Genomic DNA, 20,563 nt, shown 5'->3' with positions numbered 1-20,563 from the left:
AAAAAATTTCCAAGTGCTGAAAAATTGAAAAAAAGTGCGATTGCCCAATTGTTTTTTGGAGTATTTTATTCAGTGTTAACTATACGGTAAAACTGATGTTTCACTGTGATGCCTCAGGTTGGTGCGAGTTCGTTGACACCAAACATGTATAGCTTTCCTCTTATCTAAGGAATTAAAAAAAATTCGGAAGGTTGTCCAAAAAAAAGTGGTGCACTTTTTGCGCCATTTTCCATGACCCTTAGCGGTCTTATTCCGTGGGATCTATGGCGCAGTGATGGCTTATTTTTTACGTCTCAAGCTGACGTTTAACGAGACCATTTCTGCACAGATACTGTTATTTGATTGCCTGCTATTGAATTTTGTACCATATTTGCGGCAACAAAAAAAAAAAAAAAAAAAACAACCAAAAAACGTATTATTGGAGTTTTGAATTTTTTTGGTTGCTATGCCGTTTACCGATCAAATTAATTTATTTTATATTTTAAACGTGGCAATACCAAATGTGTGTATATTTATTTTGACCCTTTCATTTTCAATGGGGCGAATGTGGAGTGATTTGAACCTTTAGGTTTTTTTATTTTTTTTAGTTTTTAAAAAACTTTTTTTACTTTATCTTTATTTTACTAATCCCCCCACTATAAGGATCAACAGTGATCACTCACTCATTTCTGCGGATCACAGCTAAACAGCTGTGATCACCATAAATACTCACCACTTGTTACAGGCAGCACATCGTTGGCTGAAACAGGAAGTGAGTCATGTGCACTACAGGAATTATCAAATGACCCTATGATACCATGACAACACTCAGCTCTCCATTATCATGTCATGGCGGTGCCACCGATGGAGCCGGGTGAGTGAGTATTTACCGCAGCAGGGATTTAAATCTGTCACATTTTAACAGCGTGAATTAAGGCGTTAACAGGCGCAAGTTGATCACGGATTCACCCGTACCTGTGAGGCATCAATCAAATCAGCTGACATGTGCAGGAATTGCCGTCGGCTGCCTGCAGCAGCCACAGGTAATTACAACTATATGGCTTAGGATGTAATGTTATGGCCCGTGGTCGTTAAGGGGTTAAGCGGGCTCTCCTCACTAGAACAATTCCAAAAATGTGAGCGCTAACTGTGGTTTAGACACATTGTGGTGCTCAGAAAGGAGGGCGGCATTTCGATTTAGGAATGCATATTTTGCTGAACTTTTTTCTTTTTGTGAGGGGGCGGAGGCATAACGGTCTTCCAGAGCCTTATATGGAAGCTCCTATATCTCTGTCAGAAAAAGACGAACTTGAGTGGGTATTTGTGTTTTTGTGGGTTGAGTTGAATGCCATTTGGTGCCATTTTGGCATATAGAACATTTTGTATCAGTTCACATTTATCCTGTGCTCTATGCGGCGCACTTACATGAGGGTTTCTACCCATATCTCCAAAATAAGTTATTCAGGTGAAACACCCAACATATCAATTCACTGATGAGGCAGCAGAGTTATTTGAATCCATTTGGCCCCTGTTCAGTGGTTTCTTTCTTTTCAAAAGGTGCAAATAACTGTTGCTGACTTTACTTTTGTGCACGCCTAAGAAAATGAAGTACAAAAGATAACACCGCCAGAGCACAGGCCAGATGGGAGTTCAAAATTACTCCCTCTGCCACACTCCAGTGATTTTACCGTTGGGAACTCTGTCTGAATTACGTTTTGTTTTTTTTTTTTGTTTTGTTTTTTTTTTTTTTTTAGAGATTTAAATATAATAAAGTGCCCAGCGTGGAGCGCAGGATAAATGTGAGCTGAGCCTTACTGCAGAACAAAGCAACAGCAGTTGAAAAATTGGCATTGCTATTTTTTTACGTTCATCTTGCAGTATAAATGATAAGGCTACTGTATGATATAGATCCGCCCACTGGTGTCTGTGATTGGAAGCCTCAGACACGCTGTCACTCAGGATTTTTTTTTACATATTGATTTTGGAGAATTATTTTATACAGGGCTGGTTAGGAAAGGAATTTTGACATGGAAATGTGAATGCTGCTTGCTTGGATAGCATAAGGGACCTGACTGGTTCCCTTTCTGAATTAAACTAACTGTTTGTTGGCAGCACAATGCCCCATGCAAATCAAAGATGTGGTGCCAACAATAGCAAAACTGTATTCAAGTGAACAATCACACAATCGTTCATTCACATATGGTACAGATGAGTGTAAACAGAGAAGTTACTCACGTGGCTCCAACTTGACGTAGTCGAAGAAAAGCAGGGGTGAATTGATATCTTACAAATCTACCTGCATTTGGATCCACATCCTTTTTATCACCATGCTCCCGCTCTACAATATAGAAAGCAATAAATCTACATTAAGCAATTTTAAAAAAAATAAAAAATTAAAAACACCAAAATCTTAGATTTTTTGTAAGGTGGTGGTGGTTAATATGTAGATTTAAGTTACACGCAACGATATATCTCCGGGGTCACTGAATTCGTGACGCACATCCGGCATAGTTAGCGACGTCGTTGCGTGTGACACCAACGAGCGAGTGTTAACGATGGAAAATACTCACCAAATCGTCCATCGTTGACAGGTAGTTTGTTTTAAAAAAAATTGTTGATTGTTGATGACGCAGGTTGTTCGTCGTTCCAGAGGCAGCACACATCGCTACATGTGACACCTCGGGAACGATTAACTACAGCTTACCTGCGGCCGCCGGCAATGAGGAAGGAAGGAGGTGGGCGGGATGTTACGGCTGCTCATCTCCGCCCCTCCGCTTCTATTGGGCGGCCGCTTAGTGATGCCGCACGAACCGCCTCCTTAGAAAGGAGGTGGTTCACCGGCAACAGCGACTTCGCTAGGCAGGTAAGTAGTGTGATGGCTCCAAACGATATTGTGCACCACGGGCAGCGATTTGCCCGTGACGCACAAACGACGGGGGCGGGTGCCATCGCTAGCAATGTCGCTCCGTGTAAAGCCCCCTTAAGAAGCATCAAGCAATTAAAAAAGGTGTGTGTGCGGACATTCGGAACAGCTCAATACCAGATTTTTTGGGGTGCAAAAACTCAGTTCCTGTTAGATTGAACGGAGCTGTACTGTTCTGACTTTGTACAACCAGTTATTTCAGAAGCAGCACAGAGTTAATCAGTGGTGTCTGACCTCCACCAGTTTGATATTGATAACCTCTCCTAAGGCCAGGATCACACAACCATATAAATCAGACAAGTGCTTAAAGAGGACACCCACAAGGATTTTCATATATAAACTAAAGCCAGCGCTATACTGGCACTTTCAGGCGGATTCTATACATACAGTTAGTTGTGAGATCGGATGTATAGTTTCTGAAATACAGTAAACTAAAGTTTGTGAAATGTACGGATAATTGAGGGTAGGTGCAACAGAATATCTAACAATTGGGTTTTGCTAGTTAATCCCGCACTTGTGTCCTTCATCCCTCTGTAATAATAGTGACAGGAGGAGGAAGGACAGGCAGGCAGGCAGGCAGACAGGGGCGGGATTAACAAGCAAAACCCAACCCACCTATTAGATATTCCGTTGCACCTCTCACCAAACAGTGCATTTCACAAAATTTACTTGTCTGTATTTCTAAAACTATACATCCAATCTCATAACTAAAGGAATGTTTAGAATCAGGATGGTAGCGCTGGCTTTAGTTTATATAGGAAAATCTTGGTGGTTGGTCCTCTTTAAAAGATTTTTTTTTTATTGAATAGCACTCTGTTAACAAGTTATTCAGTATGGCAGTGCTGATCAACTTTTTTCAAAAGATGATTCGACAAAATAAATAAAATCACAAAATGCTGCAATTTGATGCATAAATCGACACGCGCCCTTTCAAGTCTATGGGTGTGTGGAAATCGTCGGACTGCACTCAGATGTTAACAGAGTGCAGTTTGATTTCCACAGTCTCACAGAATGGAAAAGATGGAGAAATGTGTTTCTCCATCTAGTGTGCTCTAATTTTCATATCTGAGAGAATCATATCACACCACGATGACCATCGGATCATACTCTGTCATTAGCATAATTCACAGAGAGACAATATACCGTCATGTGACCCCGGCCTAAGGCTATGTTATAACGGTAGGCGATTGCCCCTCCGATCCGCAGAATAGGGAATGTCTACCCACAATGGAGCGCCTTTACCCGTTAGAATGGTGTGGAAGTGCGCGTGCTCAACCACTCCACTCATTCTATTTTAGGCTACTTTCACAATTGCGTCGTTTGGCATCCATCACAATGCGTTGTGTGACGCATGTGATGGATACATTGTAAATAGTGTGATAATAAAGGCAACGGATTCCTGTGAAATAACACGTTGCGTTAGTTTTCTTTAGCCGAGAGAGAGAGAGAGAACCCCCATCATCACGGCACACACACCGGCAGTACCGCCCCCATCATCATACACACACACCCCGACACTACCGCCCCCATCATCACCACACACGCAGGCATTACCTCAGTGACATCCCCACTCACAGCACGATTCACTTCAGTTGCTGCGTGGAGCTGACAGAACAGTCATGGTCTGTGGCCGCTCCTGTCAGCTTCATGTAGCAGAGGTGAACACGTCGTGGGACCTCTGTGGATTACGTCGGGCCTGGAGGGGTATTTGGGGATTTTATAAAGTGGTGAAGAAGGGAATTTTGTTTACTTACCGTAAATTCCTTTTCTTCTAGCTCCAATTGGGAGACCCAGACACTTGGGTGTATAGCTATGCCTCCGGAGGCCACACAAAGTATTACACTAAAAGTGTAACGCCCCTCCCCTTCTGCCTATACACCCCCCGTGCATCACGGGCTCCTCAGTTTTGGTGCAAAAGCAAGAAGGAGGAAAAAATTATAAATTGGTTTAAAATAAATTCAATCCGAAGGAATATCGGAGAACTGAAACCATTCAACATGAACAACATGTGTACACAAAGAACAACAGCCCGAAGGGAACAGGGGCGGGTGCTGGGTCTCCCAATTGGAGCTAGAAGAAAAGGAATTTACGGTAAGTAAACAAAATTCCCTTCTTTGTCGCTCCATTGGGAGACCCAGACACTTGGGACGTCCAAAAGCAGTCCCTGGGTGGGTAAATAATACCTCATAATAGAGCCGTAAACGGCTCCGTCCTACAGGTGGGCAACCGCCGCCTGAAGGACTCGCCCACCTAGGCTGGCATCTGCCGAAGCATAGGTATGCACCTGATAGTGTTTCGTGAAAGTGTGCAGGCTCGACCAGGTAGCCGCCTGACACACCTGCTGAGCCGTAGCCTGGTGCCGCAAGGCCCAGGACGCCCCCACGGCCCTGGTAGAATGGGCCTTCAGCCCTAAGGGAACCGGAAGCCCCGAGGAACGATAAGCTTCGAGAATTGGTTCCTTGATCCACCGAGCCAGGGTTGATTTGGAAGCTTGTGACCCTTTACGCTGGCCAGCGACAAGGACAAAGAGTGCATCCGAGCGGCGCAGGGGCGCCGTACGAGAAATGTAGAATCTGAGTGCTCTCACCAGATCTAACAAGTGCAAATCCTTTTCACATTGGTGAATTGGATGAGGACAAAAAGAGGGTAAGGAGATATCCTGATTGAGATGAAAGGGGGATACCACCTTAGGGAGAAAGTCCGGAACCGGACGCAGAACCACCTTGTCCTGGTGAAACACCAGGAAAGGGGCTTTGCACGACAACGCTGCTAGCTCAGACACTCTCCGAAGTGAAGTGACTGCTACTAGGAAGACCACTTTCTGCGAAAGGCGGGAGAGAGAAATATCTCTCATTGGCTCGAACGGTGGTTTCTGAAGAGCCATCAGCACCCTGTTCAGATCCCAGGGTTCTAACGGACGCTTGTAAGGAGGGACGATGTGACAAACCCCCTGCAGGAACGTGCGTACCTGTGGAAGTCTGGCTAGGCGCTTCTGAAAAAACACAGAGCGCAGAGACTTGTCCCTTAAGGGAGCCGAGCGACAAACCCTTTTCCAATCCGGATTGAAGGAAGGACAGAAAAGTGGGCAAGGTGAATGGCCAGGGAGAAAAACCCTGAGCAGAGCACCACGACAGGAAAATCTTCCACGTCCTGTGGTAGATCTTGGCGGACGTTGGTTTCCTAGCCTGTCTCATAGTGGCAATGACCTCTTGGGATAACCCTGAAGACGCTAGGATCCAGGACTCAATGGCCACACAGTCAGGTTGAGGGCCGCAGAATTCAGATGGAAAAACGGCCCTTGAGACAGCAAGTCTGGTCGGTCTGGTAGTGCCCACGGTTGGCCGACCGCGAGATGCCACAGATCCGGGTACCACGACCTCCTCGGCCAGTCTGGAGCGACGAGGATGGCGCGGCGGCAGTCGTCCCTGATCTTGCGTAACACTCTGGGCAACAGTGCCAGAGGAGGAAACACATAAGGGAGTTGAAACTGCGACCAATCCTGAACTAAGGCGTCTGCCGCCAGAGCTCTGTGATCTTGAGACCGTGCCATGAATGTCGGGACCTTGTTGTTGTGCCGGGACGCCATTAGGTCGACGTCCGGCATGCCCCAGCGGCAACAGATCTCCTGAAACACGTCCGGGTGAAGGGACCATTCCCCTGCGTCCATGCCCTGGCGACTGAGAAAATCTGCTTCCCAGTTTTCTACGCCCGGGATGTGAACTGCGGATATGGTGGAGGCTGTGGCTTCCACCCACAGCAGAATCCGCCGGACTTCCTGGAAGGCTTGCCGACTGCGTGTCCCGCCTTGGTGGTTGATGTATGCCACCGCTGTGGAGTTGTCCGACTGAATTCGGATCTGTTTGCCTTCCAGCCACGGCTGGAACGCATTTAGGGCAAGATACACTGCCCTTATCTCCAGAACATTGATCTGAAGGGAGGACTCTGTCTGAGTCCAAGTCCCCTGAGCCCTGTGGTGGAGAAAGACCGCTCCCCACCCTGACAGGCTCGCGTCCGTCGTGACCACCGCCCAGGATGGGGGCAGGAAGGATTTCCCCTTCGACAGAGAAGTGGGGAGAAGCCACCACTGAAGGGAAGCCTTGGCTGCCCGCGAAAGGGAGACGTTCCTGTCGAGGGACGTCGACTTCCTGTCCCATTTGCGGAGAATGTCCCATTGAAGTGGGCGCAAATGAAACTGCGCAAAAGGAACTGCCTCCATTGCTGCCACCATCTTCCCTAAGAAGTGCATGAGGCGCCTCAGGGGGTGTGACTGGCCTTGAAGGAGAGATTGCACCCCTGTCTGTAGTGAACGCCGTTTGTTCAGCGGAAGCTTCACTATCGCTGAGAGAGTATGAAAGTCCATGCCAAGATATGTCAGTGATTGGGCCGGTGTCAGATTTGACTTTGGAAAATTGATGATCCACCCGAAACTCTGGAGAGTCTCCAGAGCGATGTTCAGGCTGTGTTGGCATGCCCCTTGAGAGGGTGCCTTGACAAGCAGATCGTCTAAGTAAGGGATCACCGAGTGTCCCTGAGAGTGTAGGATTGCCACCACTGTTGCCATAACCTTGGTGAAGACCCGTGGGGCTGTCGCCAGGCCAAAAGGCAGTGCCACGAACTGAAGGTGTTCGTCCCCTATGGCGAAACGCAGGAAGCGCTGATGCTCTGGTGCAATCGGTACGTGGAGATAAGCATCTTTGATGTCGATTGATGCTAGGAAGTCTCCTTGGGACATTGAGGCGATGACGGAGCGGAGCGATTCCATCCGGAACCGCCTGGTTTTCACATGCTTGTTGAGCAGTTTTAGGTCCAGAACAGGACGGAAGGATCCGTCCTTTTTTGGCACCACGAACAAGTTGGAGTAAAAACCGTGACCCCGTTGCTGAGGAGGAACAGGGATCACCACTCCTTCCGCCTTCAGAGTGCACACCGTCTGCAGAAGAGCATCGGCTCTTTCGGGGGGTGGAGATGTTCTGAAGAAACGAGTCGGAGGACGAGAGCTGAACTCTATCCTGTAACCTTGAGATAGAATGTCTCTCACCCATCGGTCTTTTACCTGTGGCAGCCAGGCGTCGCAAAAGCGGGAGAGCCTGCCACCGACCGAGGATGCGGTTTGAGGAGGCCGAAAGTCATGAGGAGGCCGCTTTGGGAGCGGCTCCTCCGGCGGTCTTTTTAGGACGTGACTTAGACCGCCATGAATCGGAGTTCCTCTGATCTTTCTGAGGCCTTTTGGACGAGGAGAATTGAGACCTGCCCGCGGTCCGAAAGGACCGAAACCTCGATTGTACCTTCCGTGGTTGAGGTCTGCTTGGTTTGGACTGGGGTAAGGATGAGTCCTTTCCCTTGGATTGTTTAATGATTTCATCCAATCGCTCACCAAACAAGCGGTCGCCAGACAATGGCAAACCGGTTAAGAACTTTTTGGAAGCAGAATCTGCCTTCCATTCACGTAGCCACATAGCCCTGCGGACTACCACCGAATTGGCGGATGCTACCGCCGTACGGCTCGCAGAGTCCAGGATAGCATTAATGGCGTAGGACGCAAACGCCGACGCCTGAGAGGTTAAGGACACCACTTGCGGGGCAGATGTACGTGTGACTGTATTAATCTGCGCCTGACAAGCTGAGATAGCTTGGAGTGCCCATACGGCTGCGAATGCTGGAGCAAAAGACGCGCCGATAGCTTCATAGATGGATTTCAACCATAGTTCCATCTGTCTGTCAGTGGCATCTTTGAGCGAAGCCCCATCTTCCACTGCAACTATGGATCTAGCCGCCAGTCTGGAGATTGGAGGATCCACCTTAGGACACTGAGTCCAGCCCTTGACAACATCAGGGGGGAAGGGATAACGTGTATCCTTAAGGCGCTTGGAAAAACGCTTGTCTGGACAGTCCCGGTTTTTCTGGACTGCCTCTCTGAAGTCAGAGTGATCCAGGAACGTACTCAACGTACGCTTGGGAAACCTGAAACGGAATTTCTCCTGAGAAGCTGACTCCTCAATTGTAGGAGCTGAGGGAGAAATATCCAACACCTGATTGATGGTTGCTATAAGGTCATTCACTACAGCGTCACAGTCAGGTGTATCAAGGTTGAGAGCGGCTTCAGGATCAGAATCCTGATCTGTTACCTCCGCTTCATCCTCCAGAGAGTCCTGCTGAGACTCTGAACAGTGTGATGAGGTGGAGGGAATTTCCCAGCGAGCCCGCTTGAGCGGCCTGGGACTGCGGTCCGTGTCAGAGACCTCACCCTGGGACCTATGGGTCACCCCAGGGGCACTTTGCTGTTCCAATTGAGGGGGACCAGGGGTCAAAGATTGAACAGTGCCCGGGGCCTGAATCACCGGTCTGGACTGTAAGGCTTCTAGTATTTTAGCAGACCATTTATCCATACTCTCAGACAGTTTGTCAGCAAAAGCTGCAAACTCCGTCCCTGTCACCTGGACAGTGGTAGCAGGTGGTTCCACCTGGGCCACCAGTAGCAGAGGCTCCGGCTGAGTAAGTGCCACAGGGGCCGAGCATTGCACACAATGAGGGTCAGTGGAACCTGCCGGTAGTTTAGCTGCACATGAGGTACAGGTTGCAAAGTACGCCTGTGCTTTGGCACCCTTGCTTTTTGCAGACGACATGCTGTTGTCTCCTCTGAGAACAATCCAGGAGGGTATATAGCCAAAAATCAACAGAGCGACCGTACAGTGCAAATGTATAGCCTATAAGCCTATATATATATTATATATATATATATATATATATATATATATATATATATATATATATATATATATATATATATATATATATATATATATATATATATATATATATATATATATATATATATATATATATATATACGTACACACACACTTCGGCACTCAGTGGGGCCAGCACCACAAGTGCTGCTTACCGACCACTCAGAGCGGTTGTGTGATCACCAGATTCCCTGCCTGGGTCTCCCTGTGTTGTCTCTCCTCTCCAGCGTCTGAATCGCTGACAGGAATGGCTGCCGGCGTTCTGTGGGGAGGAGGGGACCGTGGGCGTGCCCAAGAAAAGTGCGGGAATCTAGTGCCCCAGTGTACTGAGTGAGGAGGAAGGAGGATACTAATGTATGCTCCAGCCCTCAGCGCTGACGATCTGTGCAGCGTCCCGCCCTTCCCCTGACTGGCAGGCCTGTGGGCGGGAATATACGACACTAGGCCGCAGAAGCCGGGGACTAAAGTTATAAGCGCGGCCGGCAATAAGCGCGGCCGCGCGGTAGTCCCCGGCGCACTAACACACCCAGCAGTGCTGCAATGTGTATGGCACAAGCGCTCCATGCGCGGTAGTCCCCGGCGCACTAACACACCCAGCAGTGCTGTAATGTGTATGGCACAAGCGCTCCATGCGCGGTCCCCACGGGGACACAGAGTACCTCATAGTAGCAGGGCCTTGTCCCTGACGATACCCAGCTCCTATCCAGCAGATTCCCAGGGGCTGCGGAGGGAGCACGGTCCCAGTGCCTGGAGACCGATCCGGAACCCACTTCACCCAGAGCCCATTAAGGGATGGGGAAGGAAAACAGCATGTGGCTCCTGCCTGTGTACCCGCAATGGGTACCTCAACCTTAACAACACCGCCGACAAAGTGGGGTGAGAAGGGAGCATGCTGGGGGCCCTGTTATGGGCCCTCTTTTCTTCCATCCGACCTAGTCAGCAGCTGCTGCTGACTAAGCTGTGGAGCTTATGCGTGGATGTCAGCCTCCTTCGCACAAAGCATAAAAACTGAGGAGCCCGTGATGCACGGGGGGTGTATAGGCAGAAGGGGAGGGGCGTTACACTTTTAGTGTAATACTTTGTGTGGCCTCCGGAGGCATAGCTATACACCCAAGTGTCTGGGTCTCCCAATGGAGCGACAAAGAAAGAGGGTGTACTTTTGTCTTTTATTCCAAGTAAAGTATTTTTTCGAGTGTATGTGTTTATTTACTTTCACTTACACGTTAATCATGGGGGGGGGGGGGGTGTCTCAAACGCCTGCCATAATTAACCTAGGACTTAGTGGCAGATATGGGCTGCCATTAACTCCTTATTGCTACACCACCAGGGCAATTCGGGATGAGCCGAGTAGAGTCCAGGGACTGTCGCATGTAATGGATGCGGCAATTCCGGGCTGCTGCTGGCTGATCTTTTTTAGGCTGGGGGGCTCCCCCATCCTGAGAATACGAATACCAGCCTTCAGGCATGTGGCTTTACCTTAGCTGGTATCAAAAATTGGGAGGGACCGCACGTTTTTTTAAATTATTTATTATTGTACTGCACGATATAGACCCGCCCACCAGCGGCTGTGATTGGTTGCAGTGAGACAGCTGACACTCAGCATGGGGGCGTGTCTGAATGCAACCAATCATCGGCACCGGTGGGCGGGGGAAGCAGGGAATACGAGAAGGAATAATGAGCGGCCGACATTTTCAAAAGAGGACAAGCCGCCAGAGCAATGTGACAGCTTTGCAGCGCCGCGCCTGTGATCGGTGAGTATGAGAGAGAGAGAGAGAGAGAGAGAGAGAGAGAGAGAGAGAGAGAGAGAGAGAGAGAGAAAGGAGAGAGAAGGAGAGAGAGAGAGAGAGAAGGAGAGAGAGAGAGAGAGAGAGAGAGAGAGAGAGAGAGAGAGAGAGAGAGAGAGAGAGAGAGAGAGAGAGAGAGAAAGAGAGGGAAAGAGAAGGAGAGAGAGAGAGAGAGAGAGAGAGAGAGAGAGAGAGAGAGAAAGAGAGGGAAAGAGGAGAGAGAGAGAGAGAGAAAGAGAGAGAAAGAGAGGGAAAGAGAAGGAGAGAGAGAAAGAGAAGGAGAGAGAGAAAGAGAAGGAGAGAGAGAAAGAGAGAGAGAGAAAGAGAAGGAGAGAGAGAAAGAGAGAGAGAGAAAGAGAGAGAGAGAGAAAGAGAAAGAAAGAGAGAGAGAGAAAGAAAGAGAAATAGAAAGAGAAATAGAAATAGAAAGAGAAAGAGAAAGAGAAAGAGATCTCAGAGAGCTGCAAGATGCAATACATAAAGGTCTGGAAGAGTGAATTAGAGAACGCCCAGAAACTCACCATCTACCGGTCACTGCAAAGGGACTGCACTCTGGCCCCATATCTTGAAAGGCTACGCCACCCCAAAGACAGGCAGACCCTGAGCCTGTACAGACTGAGTGCCCACAGCCTAGAGGTGGAAACAGGGCGGCACCGACAGACATACAAGCCGCGGGAGAACAGACTGTGCCAGCACTGCCAGCAGGGGGCTCTGGAGGACGAGACGCATTTCCTACTGCACTGTGACAAATACTCAGCAGTGAGGGCCTCCCACTTCCAGAAATTTACCACCCATACCCCGGACTTTCCATCCATGGACGAGGACATGAAACTCCGCTTCCTACTGGGGGAAGAGGAATCAATGGTGGAGATCGCCGCCCAATATGTCACCACATGTCATAAGCTGAGGGGAACCTAAGACCCCTAAATGGACTTTCAGAGCCCAAATTGTGCCCCCAACTCCCCATAACCCTGATCCCCTCCCACCACACTAACTGTATTTCTCCTGCTTTGGCAACACTAACTGTATTTTGGTCCTGCCAATAAAGCATATTTGAATTTGAATTGAAATTGAAAAAGAGAGAGAGAGAAAGAAAGAGAAAAAGAGAGGGAGAGAGAAAGAAAGAGAGAAAGAGAGAGAAAGAGAAAGAGAGAAAGAGAGAGTGAAAGAGAGAGAAAGAGAAAGAAAGAGAAAAAGAGAAAGAGAAAGAGGAAAAAGAGAAAGAGAAAAAGAGAAAGAGAAAGAGAAAAAGAGAGAGAAAGAGAAAGAGGAGAGAAAGAGAAAGAGAGAGAAAGAAAGAGAGAGAAAGATTTTAAACGATTTAGATCGTTCTTCTGGACATGCTAAGCATGCTCAGTAGAACGTGACAGAATCTGCCACCATAGACAATCATTAGACACCTTGGCGGATTCCAACAGAATCCGCCAAGATGCGTTGTTTTAACAACACCAAAAACGCTACACGCTGCTTTCCCTCCAACCGGCGGTCAGTTAAAATAACGACTCGGCATCGGCCGGCGGATGCAATGCAGACACTTGCGTCACAGTGCGTCATCAAAACAAGTCTATGGAGAATAGCGCAGTCCGTTAATGGACTGTGCTATTTTCCATAGCGGCGGATTGCGATGAACGCAATTGTGAAAGCCGCCTTACAGTAACAGATTTCTGAAATTTCAAGCACATGCTGTTTATATTTTTCTTTCAGATTTGAATGAGTTTTTGAAAGATTAGGCGCTTCAGAGTGTTGCTTATGGAAAGGACAAAGTAAAAAACACCAGCTGCAGGAGTGTCCGTCTGTAGCAGAATTTTTTTTATACAAGCAAATTTTGCCATCAGTTGCTTTTGGATGCAGTAATAGTTCATCCAAATTAAAACTGGAGCTTCAGGGGTTCAGCAGCGGCAGAGAAAAGTGTGAATGGGAAGTTTTGTTATTTGGTCACTTTCAATGGGAGGTTTGTAAGGAATCAGGTGATCAGATGCAATCTCTTTACATTTCAAGAGGAATCAATTTCGTAGAGATACCAGTAGTACTGCAGTCATCTCTGCAATATCTAAGGGACCTTGTAGTAGTTTTTTAGGTTTCTACTAGTCCCGTACATTTGGCATATAAATGAATGGTGTATCATATACAATGCCATACAAAATTCATTTTGAACTTTCCACGGTCTTTCTAATGGACGTCACTCCAATTCGCTTCTTGCTATCAAGCAGAACAAAGCCAGCCTGTGTTTCCAGTTTGTGTCACTCACCAGATGCTGGCGGCTTTGTGATCTCAAAAAGGACGGTTCCAGATTCCATATCACGGATCTTAAATCGGGTGAAGTCAATCTTGTAAATGTTCTCTTCTGGGGTGCATAAGTAATCTGAAAAACAGAAGCAATGGTTAAGTTTTATGTAAAAATAGTTTCTCCACAAATGACTGTAGAAAAGCAGGGAACTGAAAAGTTAAGATGCAATTATTACCCTGGATATATAAGAAAGTATCCTTGTTACAGAAGTCCTAATGAGAAGTTTCGGGAACCATAAAGAGGTTATCCGGCTTATTTTGCTTTTTTTTTTCCATTTCACTATTGGGCTACATTAGGACAGGTAAGTAGATAGCCACCAACTACCTGCTCTGCTGTCAGCCACTCTCCCCCGGCCCAAAGTGGTCATGTGACCTCTCCTGCTGTGATTTTGCTGCTTCCTATGATGTCACATTGACAGGGGCAGGACAATGTTGACGGGCAGCACAGCAGACTTCACGTTGCTGCCCTGCGTGGAGTCCCCGCCCCCCTTCCTCGAACTCCCCCCACATATCCAGTAATGCAGTGGTCTCAAAGATGCTGCCCGTAGGCCACATGTGAGCAGCCCCTGATGTTGATTGCGGTGCACAGACTCCTTGGTGATAGCTGCCTGTGCTGGGGTCGCACAGTCAATGCTTTATATCAGAGGACAGATTCCCAGGCACTGCACAGATGCGAGCTCTGCATACAGCTATTGCAATGACCAGCCGCTGGCCAATCAGAGGTCAGCAGCTGATGACTGGAGGAGCTGTATAGAGAGCTCGACCCTGCGCAGCGCCCGGGAATCTGTCCCCTGATATAAAGCTCTGTCAGCGGCAGCCCCTGCACCAGCAACGTTCAAGAAGTAGGGAACAGGCCACCGAGGGAACCAGGAGAGGTGAAAAGAATTTGTCCTTTGGGGGTTTTTTTTTTGCGTATGTGAAGAATGGCACAATAGGGGACACTACTACAGGATGGAGCATTACTACACGAAGAGGACCAGAAAATGGGACATTACTACTAGAGGATCAGGAAAGGGGACATTACTACAGAATGAGCAGAAGGATGGGCACAATACTACATAATATGTGCGGTGGATGTGATGTCAGGGGAGTCTGCTGTCACAGATGAGAGGTAGTATCACTGCTCTGTATTTCCAATGCTGGAGCCATCAGTACTGAACAGAATACTGACAGCCAATGAGTGTGCAGAGGGCGGGGCTGGATAGTGAGGCCGGGCGCTGCCAGCTCTGACTGAGGTTTGGCAACCAAGAAAGGAAAGAGTCAAGTTTGCTTGAGCTGCAGGTAAATATAGTGACTACAGAGAATAAAGGATAAGTTAAAAAACAAAAAAATAAATAAATAATGTAGGAATGTTTTAGATAATACAGCACAGATTAGCTTAAAAAAAATCTTTGGAGTTTGTGGGACAACTTCTTTAAGTGTAGGAAAATGGGAATGAAAAGTGACCTATTAAATGACTGCTAAGAATGGGCATATGGACAAGTCTTAAAAAAGGTACTGTCACCAGATTTGTACTATGCAATTAGACAGCAACATGATTTTGGCGTGAGACCCTGATTCCAGAAATGAGTTACTTGTTATTCTGCGTGCTATCGGCTTTCTCTGAAGTTCTCTGAATATCGCCGCCCACATCTCTGATTAGCAGCTTTATGTGTACACTGTATATTGACAAAAAGCTGCTAAAATTAGTTGTGGGTTGACATTACACAGCAGAACTAGGAGGTGTGAGGAAGATTGATTATGAAAATAATAGGTAGTCGTCGTCGTCTCTGATAAAACAGATTTTATTCAAAAAGTACACAACCTAGACCCTGGAATCAGGCTCTCAGCTCCTACATCAAACTCTAGAGTCACATTTTTGTGGCCACTGTGCAGCACATATGCCAGAAGATGTGTGTCCACCAATGGCCAATATCAGGATTAATGCGGAGGCATCCGACCACCATAGTGACTCATTGTAAAGAAATCGTATACCGCTCAGTAATGTGCATTTTTGCTTTCAAATAAAAGAGGCCCACTGCAATAACCGTCTCTTGCACTCTCGTATACAGGTAAACGGTATGTAGTTGCATAGAACACATTTTTGGCCTCTGTTTTGTGAATGGGTCACCTGTGGTTAAACTACAACATATATTAGGAAAAGCTCCAGAAATCTATTGTAGGATGGGGGCACAGAGTGGGTACCAAGCACTGGATGAAGTGCAACCATAGGTTATACAAGCAATTTCATCACAGTATAAACTGAAATGAACCATAAGTGTATGTGTCACTATTTTTCAGACAATTTTATGTTTTGTTTTTTTTTTAAAAAAAAGGAACAAAAAAAAAAAAAAAAAAAAAAAAAAAAAAAAAAAAAAAAAAACAGATTTCCCTACATACCCCCCATTTAAAAGTGTTTTGTTCTTTTTGACCACCTCCCTCCTAATGAAAGATCAGAACTGCTGGTATACTGTGCAAACATCAAACTGTTCACCAAGTTCCAATTATATATATATATTATATATATATATATATATATATATATATATATATATATATATATATTTATATATATATTTATCTTGGCTAATCTTCGAATATTTGTTAAACGGACACGGATACTCTTTTGGTTCCCTGTGATGGAAACGTGAGGGACTGTTACATACACTGATGCGCAAAAGGGTAATAATGGTTTGACCTTTTGACTTTCAGGCTCCATATCTCATCATCTACTACAGGGAGGGGGGGGGCGGGGGGGGGAGTCAGGCAGGCGGACACACACATACCTGGGCGATTTTGCAGGGAGGAGGTCGGTAGGACAACTTTTAACAGCGCACCCATAACTGAAGTGGAGCAGACTCACCGGCGCATGCGCAGTAGATTCAATGGGGCTTGAATTAACTCAGGCTGGAGAACACTACTGCGCACGCACGGGATTTGCCAGCTGTGATGCTGAGAGGAGGCGACAGGAAGGCTAATTAAGCAGGGAGACAGGGATTTCTTCCCGGGAACCAACTGCCCAGTAGCCGAAGCACAACGCCAAATAGGCTAATTTGCATATAGCAATCTAAAGTTATATTTCTGGAACAAAGCATCTACTATGAGGCATACAGGTAAGACTACTTTCAACACATCCTATTACCTGTATGCCCAAAGTAATAGCTTAAAACTGTCAAAGGGGGTGACAGATTCCCTTTAAAAAAAAAGGGGTCAAGAAAACAACTTGTTGGCAAAAGAACACAAAAACAAAACAAAACACCCCAATATCAACAACACAATGTCCCAAGCTGTAAATCCTATAAAGCAGAAGTTCACATGCCTTAGAATTAGACAATCCACAGATTTTATAGATCTATATATATATATATATATATATATATATATATATATATATATATATATATATATATATATATATATATATATATATATATATATATATATATATATATATATAGATATATAGATATATATATATATAGTGGTTGTAGCCAAACACTTTGGAAGCATAAAAGCATAAAAATAAGTGGAATACATACAAGGAATGTAATGAACTCAGGGCAGAAAGTAATGAATTCCGCTTTAATTCTTCAAATGAAAGAAATTACAAATCCTCCCAAGAGTACAGGGGCACTTTAGAAATAAAAGTGGTTACCCAATGTACACGCGCTCACTGTTATTTGTAATGCTGATTGACTAAAACCGCACTACTGGTAAGCAGCTTTGCAGCCTCATTAAAATGGCATTCCGAAAATAGAAATGGATTACCCGTTGCCAGGATTCCACAATAGTCTGTCAGCTCTATTTCCTAAAAACGAAGGTGACTAGTCTTTCCATACCTGTCTCTCCTGTATATGCTTTTATTGCTTTTCACAGAAGGCTAACATTACGGCCATCATTCAGTACGAACGGAAATAAAAGCAGCAAAGTAGAAATACAAGACATTAATCCCCAGGAATGGTTATCAACACGATGAAAGAAAAGAGCAGGGAACATTATCCATGCACTCGCCATATTTTTTTTCATACAAGCTCCAGTTTCAGCATGCCACTAGATCACCATTTAATATAAAAAAAAAAATAAAAAATGCAGGAAAGAACCATGGCTATATAGGGGGAAAAGGGGGAAAGGTGGCATTACGGAGGGACTTACTGATATGGTAAAAGATGAGAATCAACCGATATAAGTGGTCAGGGTCCACCGTGCAGTGGTGGTAAACTGCATCTGATAGCCAAGGCTCTACTGATATTCAACAAAACCCCAAATAATAATATGCACCTGTGTTACAGGTCCCACAGGTGTTAACGCAGGTATAGCGAGTACACAGGACCTGCGTGTATAGTGTATAGTATATGTTCTAGGCCACACAGAAGCTGTAGTATTAATATAACTGGACACTGTTGCCTCACAGGACCAGATACGGGTAATATATAATGGACGGGATCCTGTTAACTCACAGAACCCGATACTGGTAATAATATATATATGCACTGGAACTCGTTTATGCACAGGACTAGATCTGGCGCAACGCTCTCCTGTGACTTCACGGAAGTTAATATAGATAGCATACACAGTATGGATAGGGATGGACCTGCAGAACACTACCCTTATTCTGCTAGTATATACTCCGGGCATATGCAGGAGTGAGCGTGTAGGGTTTTGCTCCTATATCGGGTTGTAATAGGGTATAGCCAGTCAACCACCAGTCCAATAGCACCACAACTCCAATATCTCTGGAGCCCAGCCGGCTTCTGACCCTAACTGTCTATATGTGACCATGAATCCTCACCCTAATCTGCCTTCTGGCCCTCAATCAGTCCGGTAGGACTTTACCACGTATCCCTACCTAAGGTAGCTGTGTATTGCTGCATGAACAAAAACGAGTGTGCACCTCCATGTGAGCGTCAGGGCTATTTATCACCTCTGTACCGCCCACAAGATGGAGGAACCACGTGCAGCCAGCCCCTTTGGCTAATGAGAGCCTTACACGTACGTCACTGATGACCTAACCGCGGCCAACAGAAACTTGCCACGTCACTGATGTCAGCGCTGCCAATAGAAACGTGCCACATCACTGACATGCTCAAATAGTGTCAAAAGACCCGCACATGCTCAGTAGGCTCTTTTTGACAATGTCAGAATTCCAAAAAGTCCTGGTCACCATCCGTGGCTCAGGAGACCGGACCAGGCGACCTCTGGTATGGGAAGGTACTGCACCAAAAGACAAACAAGGAGCCCCCGTAAACCAGTTCGTGACAGGGGGAAAAGGGGGACGGAAGGGAAAAAAAGGGGGGACGGAAGGGAAAAAAAGGGGGGACGGAAGGGAAAAAAAAGGGGGACGGAAGGGAAAAGGAAGGAGAGAATATATATCTCTATTATATATATTTTATTTAACACAGACTCACAGACACACCAAAACCAAGAGTCGCCATGTTTATACACTGCAAAATCACAAAACCAAGGCCCTTGCAGAGTTTCAGTAGACACTGAGTAGCACCATATAAAATACTTTGCAGAGCTCGGCTGTATTCGCAACTCAAGCAGGGGTTAATAGAGTGGGTCCCAAACACTGATCTGGATGGGGAGCATGGCGGCCAAGAATTAGACTATGGATGAAACTTTACCTCTGTTTACAGGATAAAGGCATCAGGAGGGGGAGACTCCCACCTATTTATAGTAAAAGTGGTTAAAATGTGAAATTGTAATTATCAGGGTAAAAAGTATTTATACTTGATAGATAATGAAGCCCCTTCTAATTAAAGAAATCTGCACCCATGCTAGAGTAACAGTCAGCCAAACCGATCCTTCCTGTGTATGGGTAAGTCAGGAGAGATTCCGTATTAGATAGCTATCGGCTGAACAGTGAATGGAAGCCTATAAGGGTCACTAGTTTAAATGTTAAATTCCATGAGGGCTGATATATGTATATTTCCACCTGTCCAAAAGTCTATTCTGTTCTTCAGTAGAACAATATTTAAGTCGGGAGCTTGAGGAAAAGGCAATGATCAAGTAGAAATTGCAAATATTTTCCATACACAGTACCAGCAAATCCCGAGTGACCAAGTTGTGTGCTTTTAGAAACCATACACGTGATCTATGCACTATTTTTGTAAAATCCCCAATTGACTCTAGGTGTAAAACCACATAGGATTCATATTTCGCACATAATTAACTAGTGAAAGTCGACAGACAGACAGACAGACAGACAGACACTGAACTTTTCCACATTTTTTTTTTACATTATACCCAAAACTGTAAAGTATTTCACTGGAGTTGTGCGATATACCAACACTATGTATCAAGTATTTGTGCAGTGTTATCAAAATGATATAATACAAGTCTGTAAATTGTAACATGTATTTGTATTCAGCCCCTGAGTCAATACTTTGTAGAATCACCTTTCGCTGCAAGTCCTCCACGTCTCTACCAGCTTTACACATCTGGAGGCTGAAGTTTTTGCCTATTTTTTGCACACTAGCTCTAGCTCAGTGAGATTGGGTGAAGACATCTGTGAATAGCAATTTACAAGTCTTGCCACAGGTTCTCAGTGGGATTTAGATCTGAACTGTGACATTCACACACATGAATATGCTTTGATATTCTAAACCAGCCACTGTAGCTCTGACAGTATGTTTAGGGTCATCCTTCTGGAAGTTGAACCTACACCCCAGTCTGAAGTCTTTTGCAACTTCTAACAAGTTTTACTCCAGGACTGTCCTGCATTAAGCTACATCCATCTTCCCATCAACTCTGACCAGCTTTCCTGTTGCTATTGAAGAAAAGCATCCCCACAGCATAATGCTGCCACCACCATGTTTGACAGTGGGGATGGCGTTGTCTAGGTGTCCACATGCTGACTGTGCTGA

General features: G+C 45.9%; 1 protein-coding gene across 1 annotated transcript in view; it reads right to left on the bottom strand.

The window, feature by feature from the left end:
- UNC119 (unc-119 lipid binding chaperone) overlaps positions 1-20,563 on the bottom strand; it is a 98,529-nt gene that overhangs the window by 9,933 nt on the left and 68,033 nt on the right. Inside the window, exons 3-4 of the mRNA XM_075335265.1 lie at positions 13,681-13,794; positions 2,215-2,317 (exon numbers count right to left, since the gene is read on the bottom strand). Of these exons, the coding sequence (XP_075191380.1) occupies positions 2,215-2,317; positions 13,681-13,794 (217 nt within the window). The remainder of the gene's footprint in view (positions 1-2,214; positions 2,318-13,680; positions 13,795-20,563) is intronic.

Source organism: Anomaloglossus baeobatrachus, chromosome 2 (genome assembly GCF_048569485.1).
Source record: "Anomaloglossus baeobatrachus isolate aAnoBae1 chromosome 2, aAnoBae1.hap1, whole genome shotgun sequence".
NCBI lineage: Eukaryota > Metazoa > Chordata > Amphibia > Anura > Aromobatidae > Anomaloglossus > Anomaloglossus baeobatrachus.
Note: the sequence above shows the minus strand (reverse complement) of the source record. Positions and strands in the feature narration are given on the sequence as shown.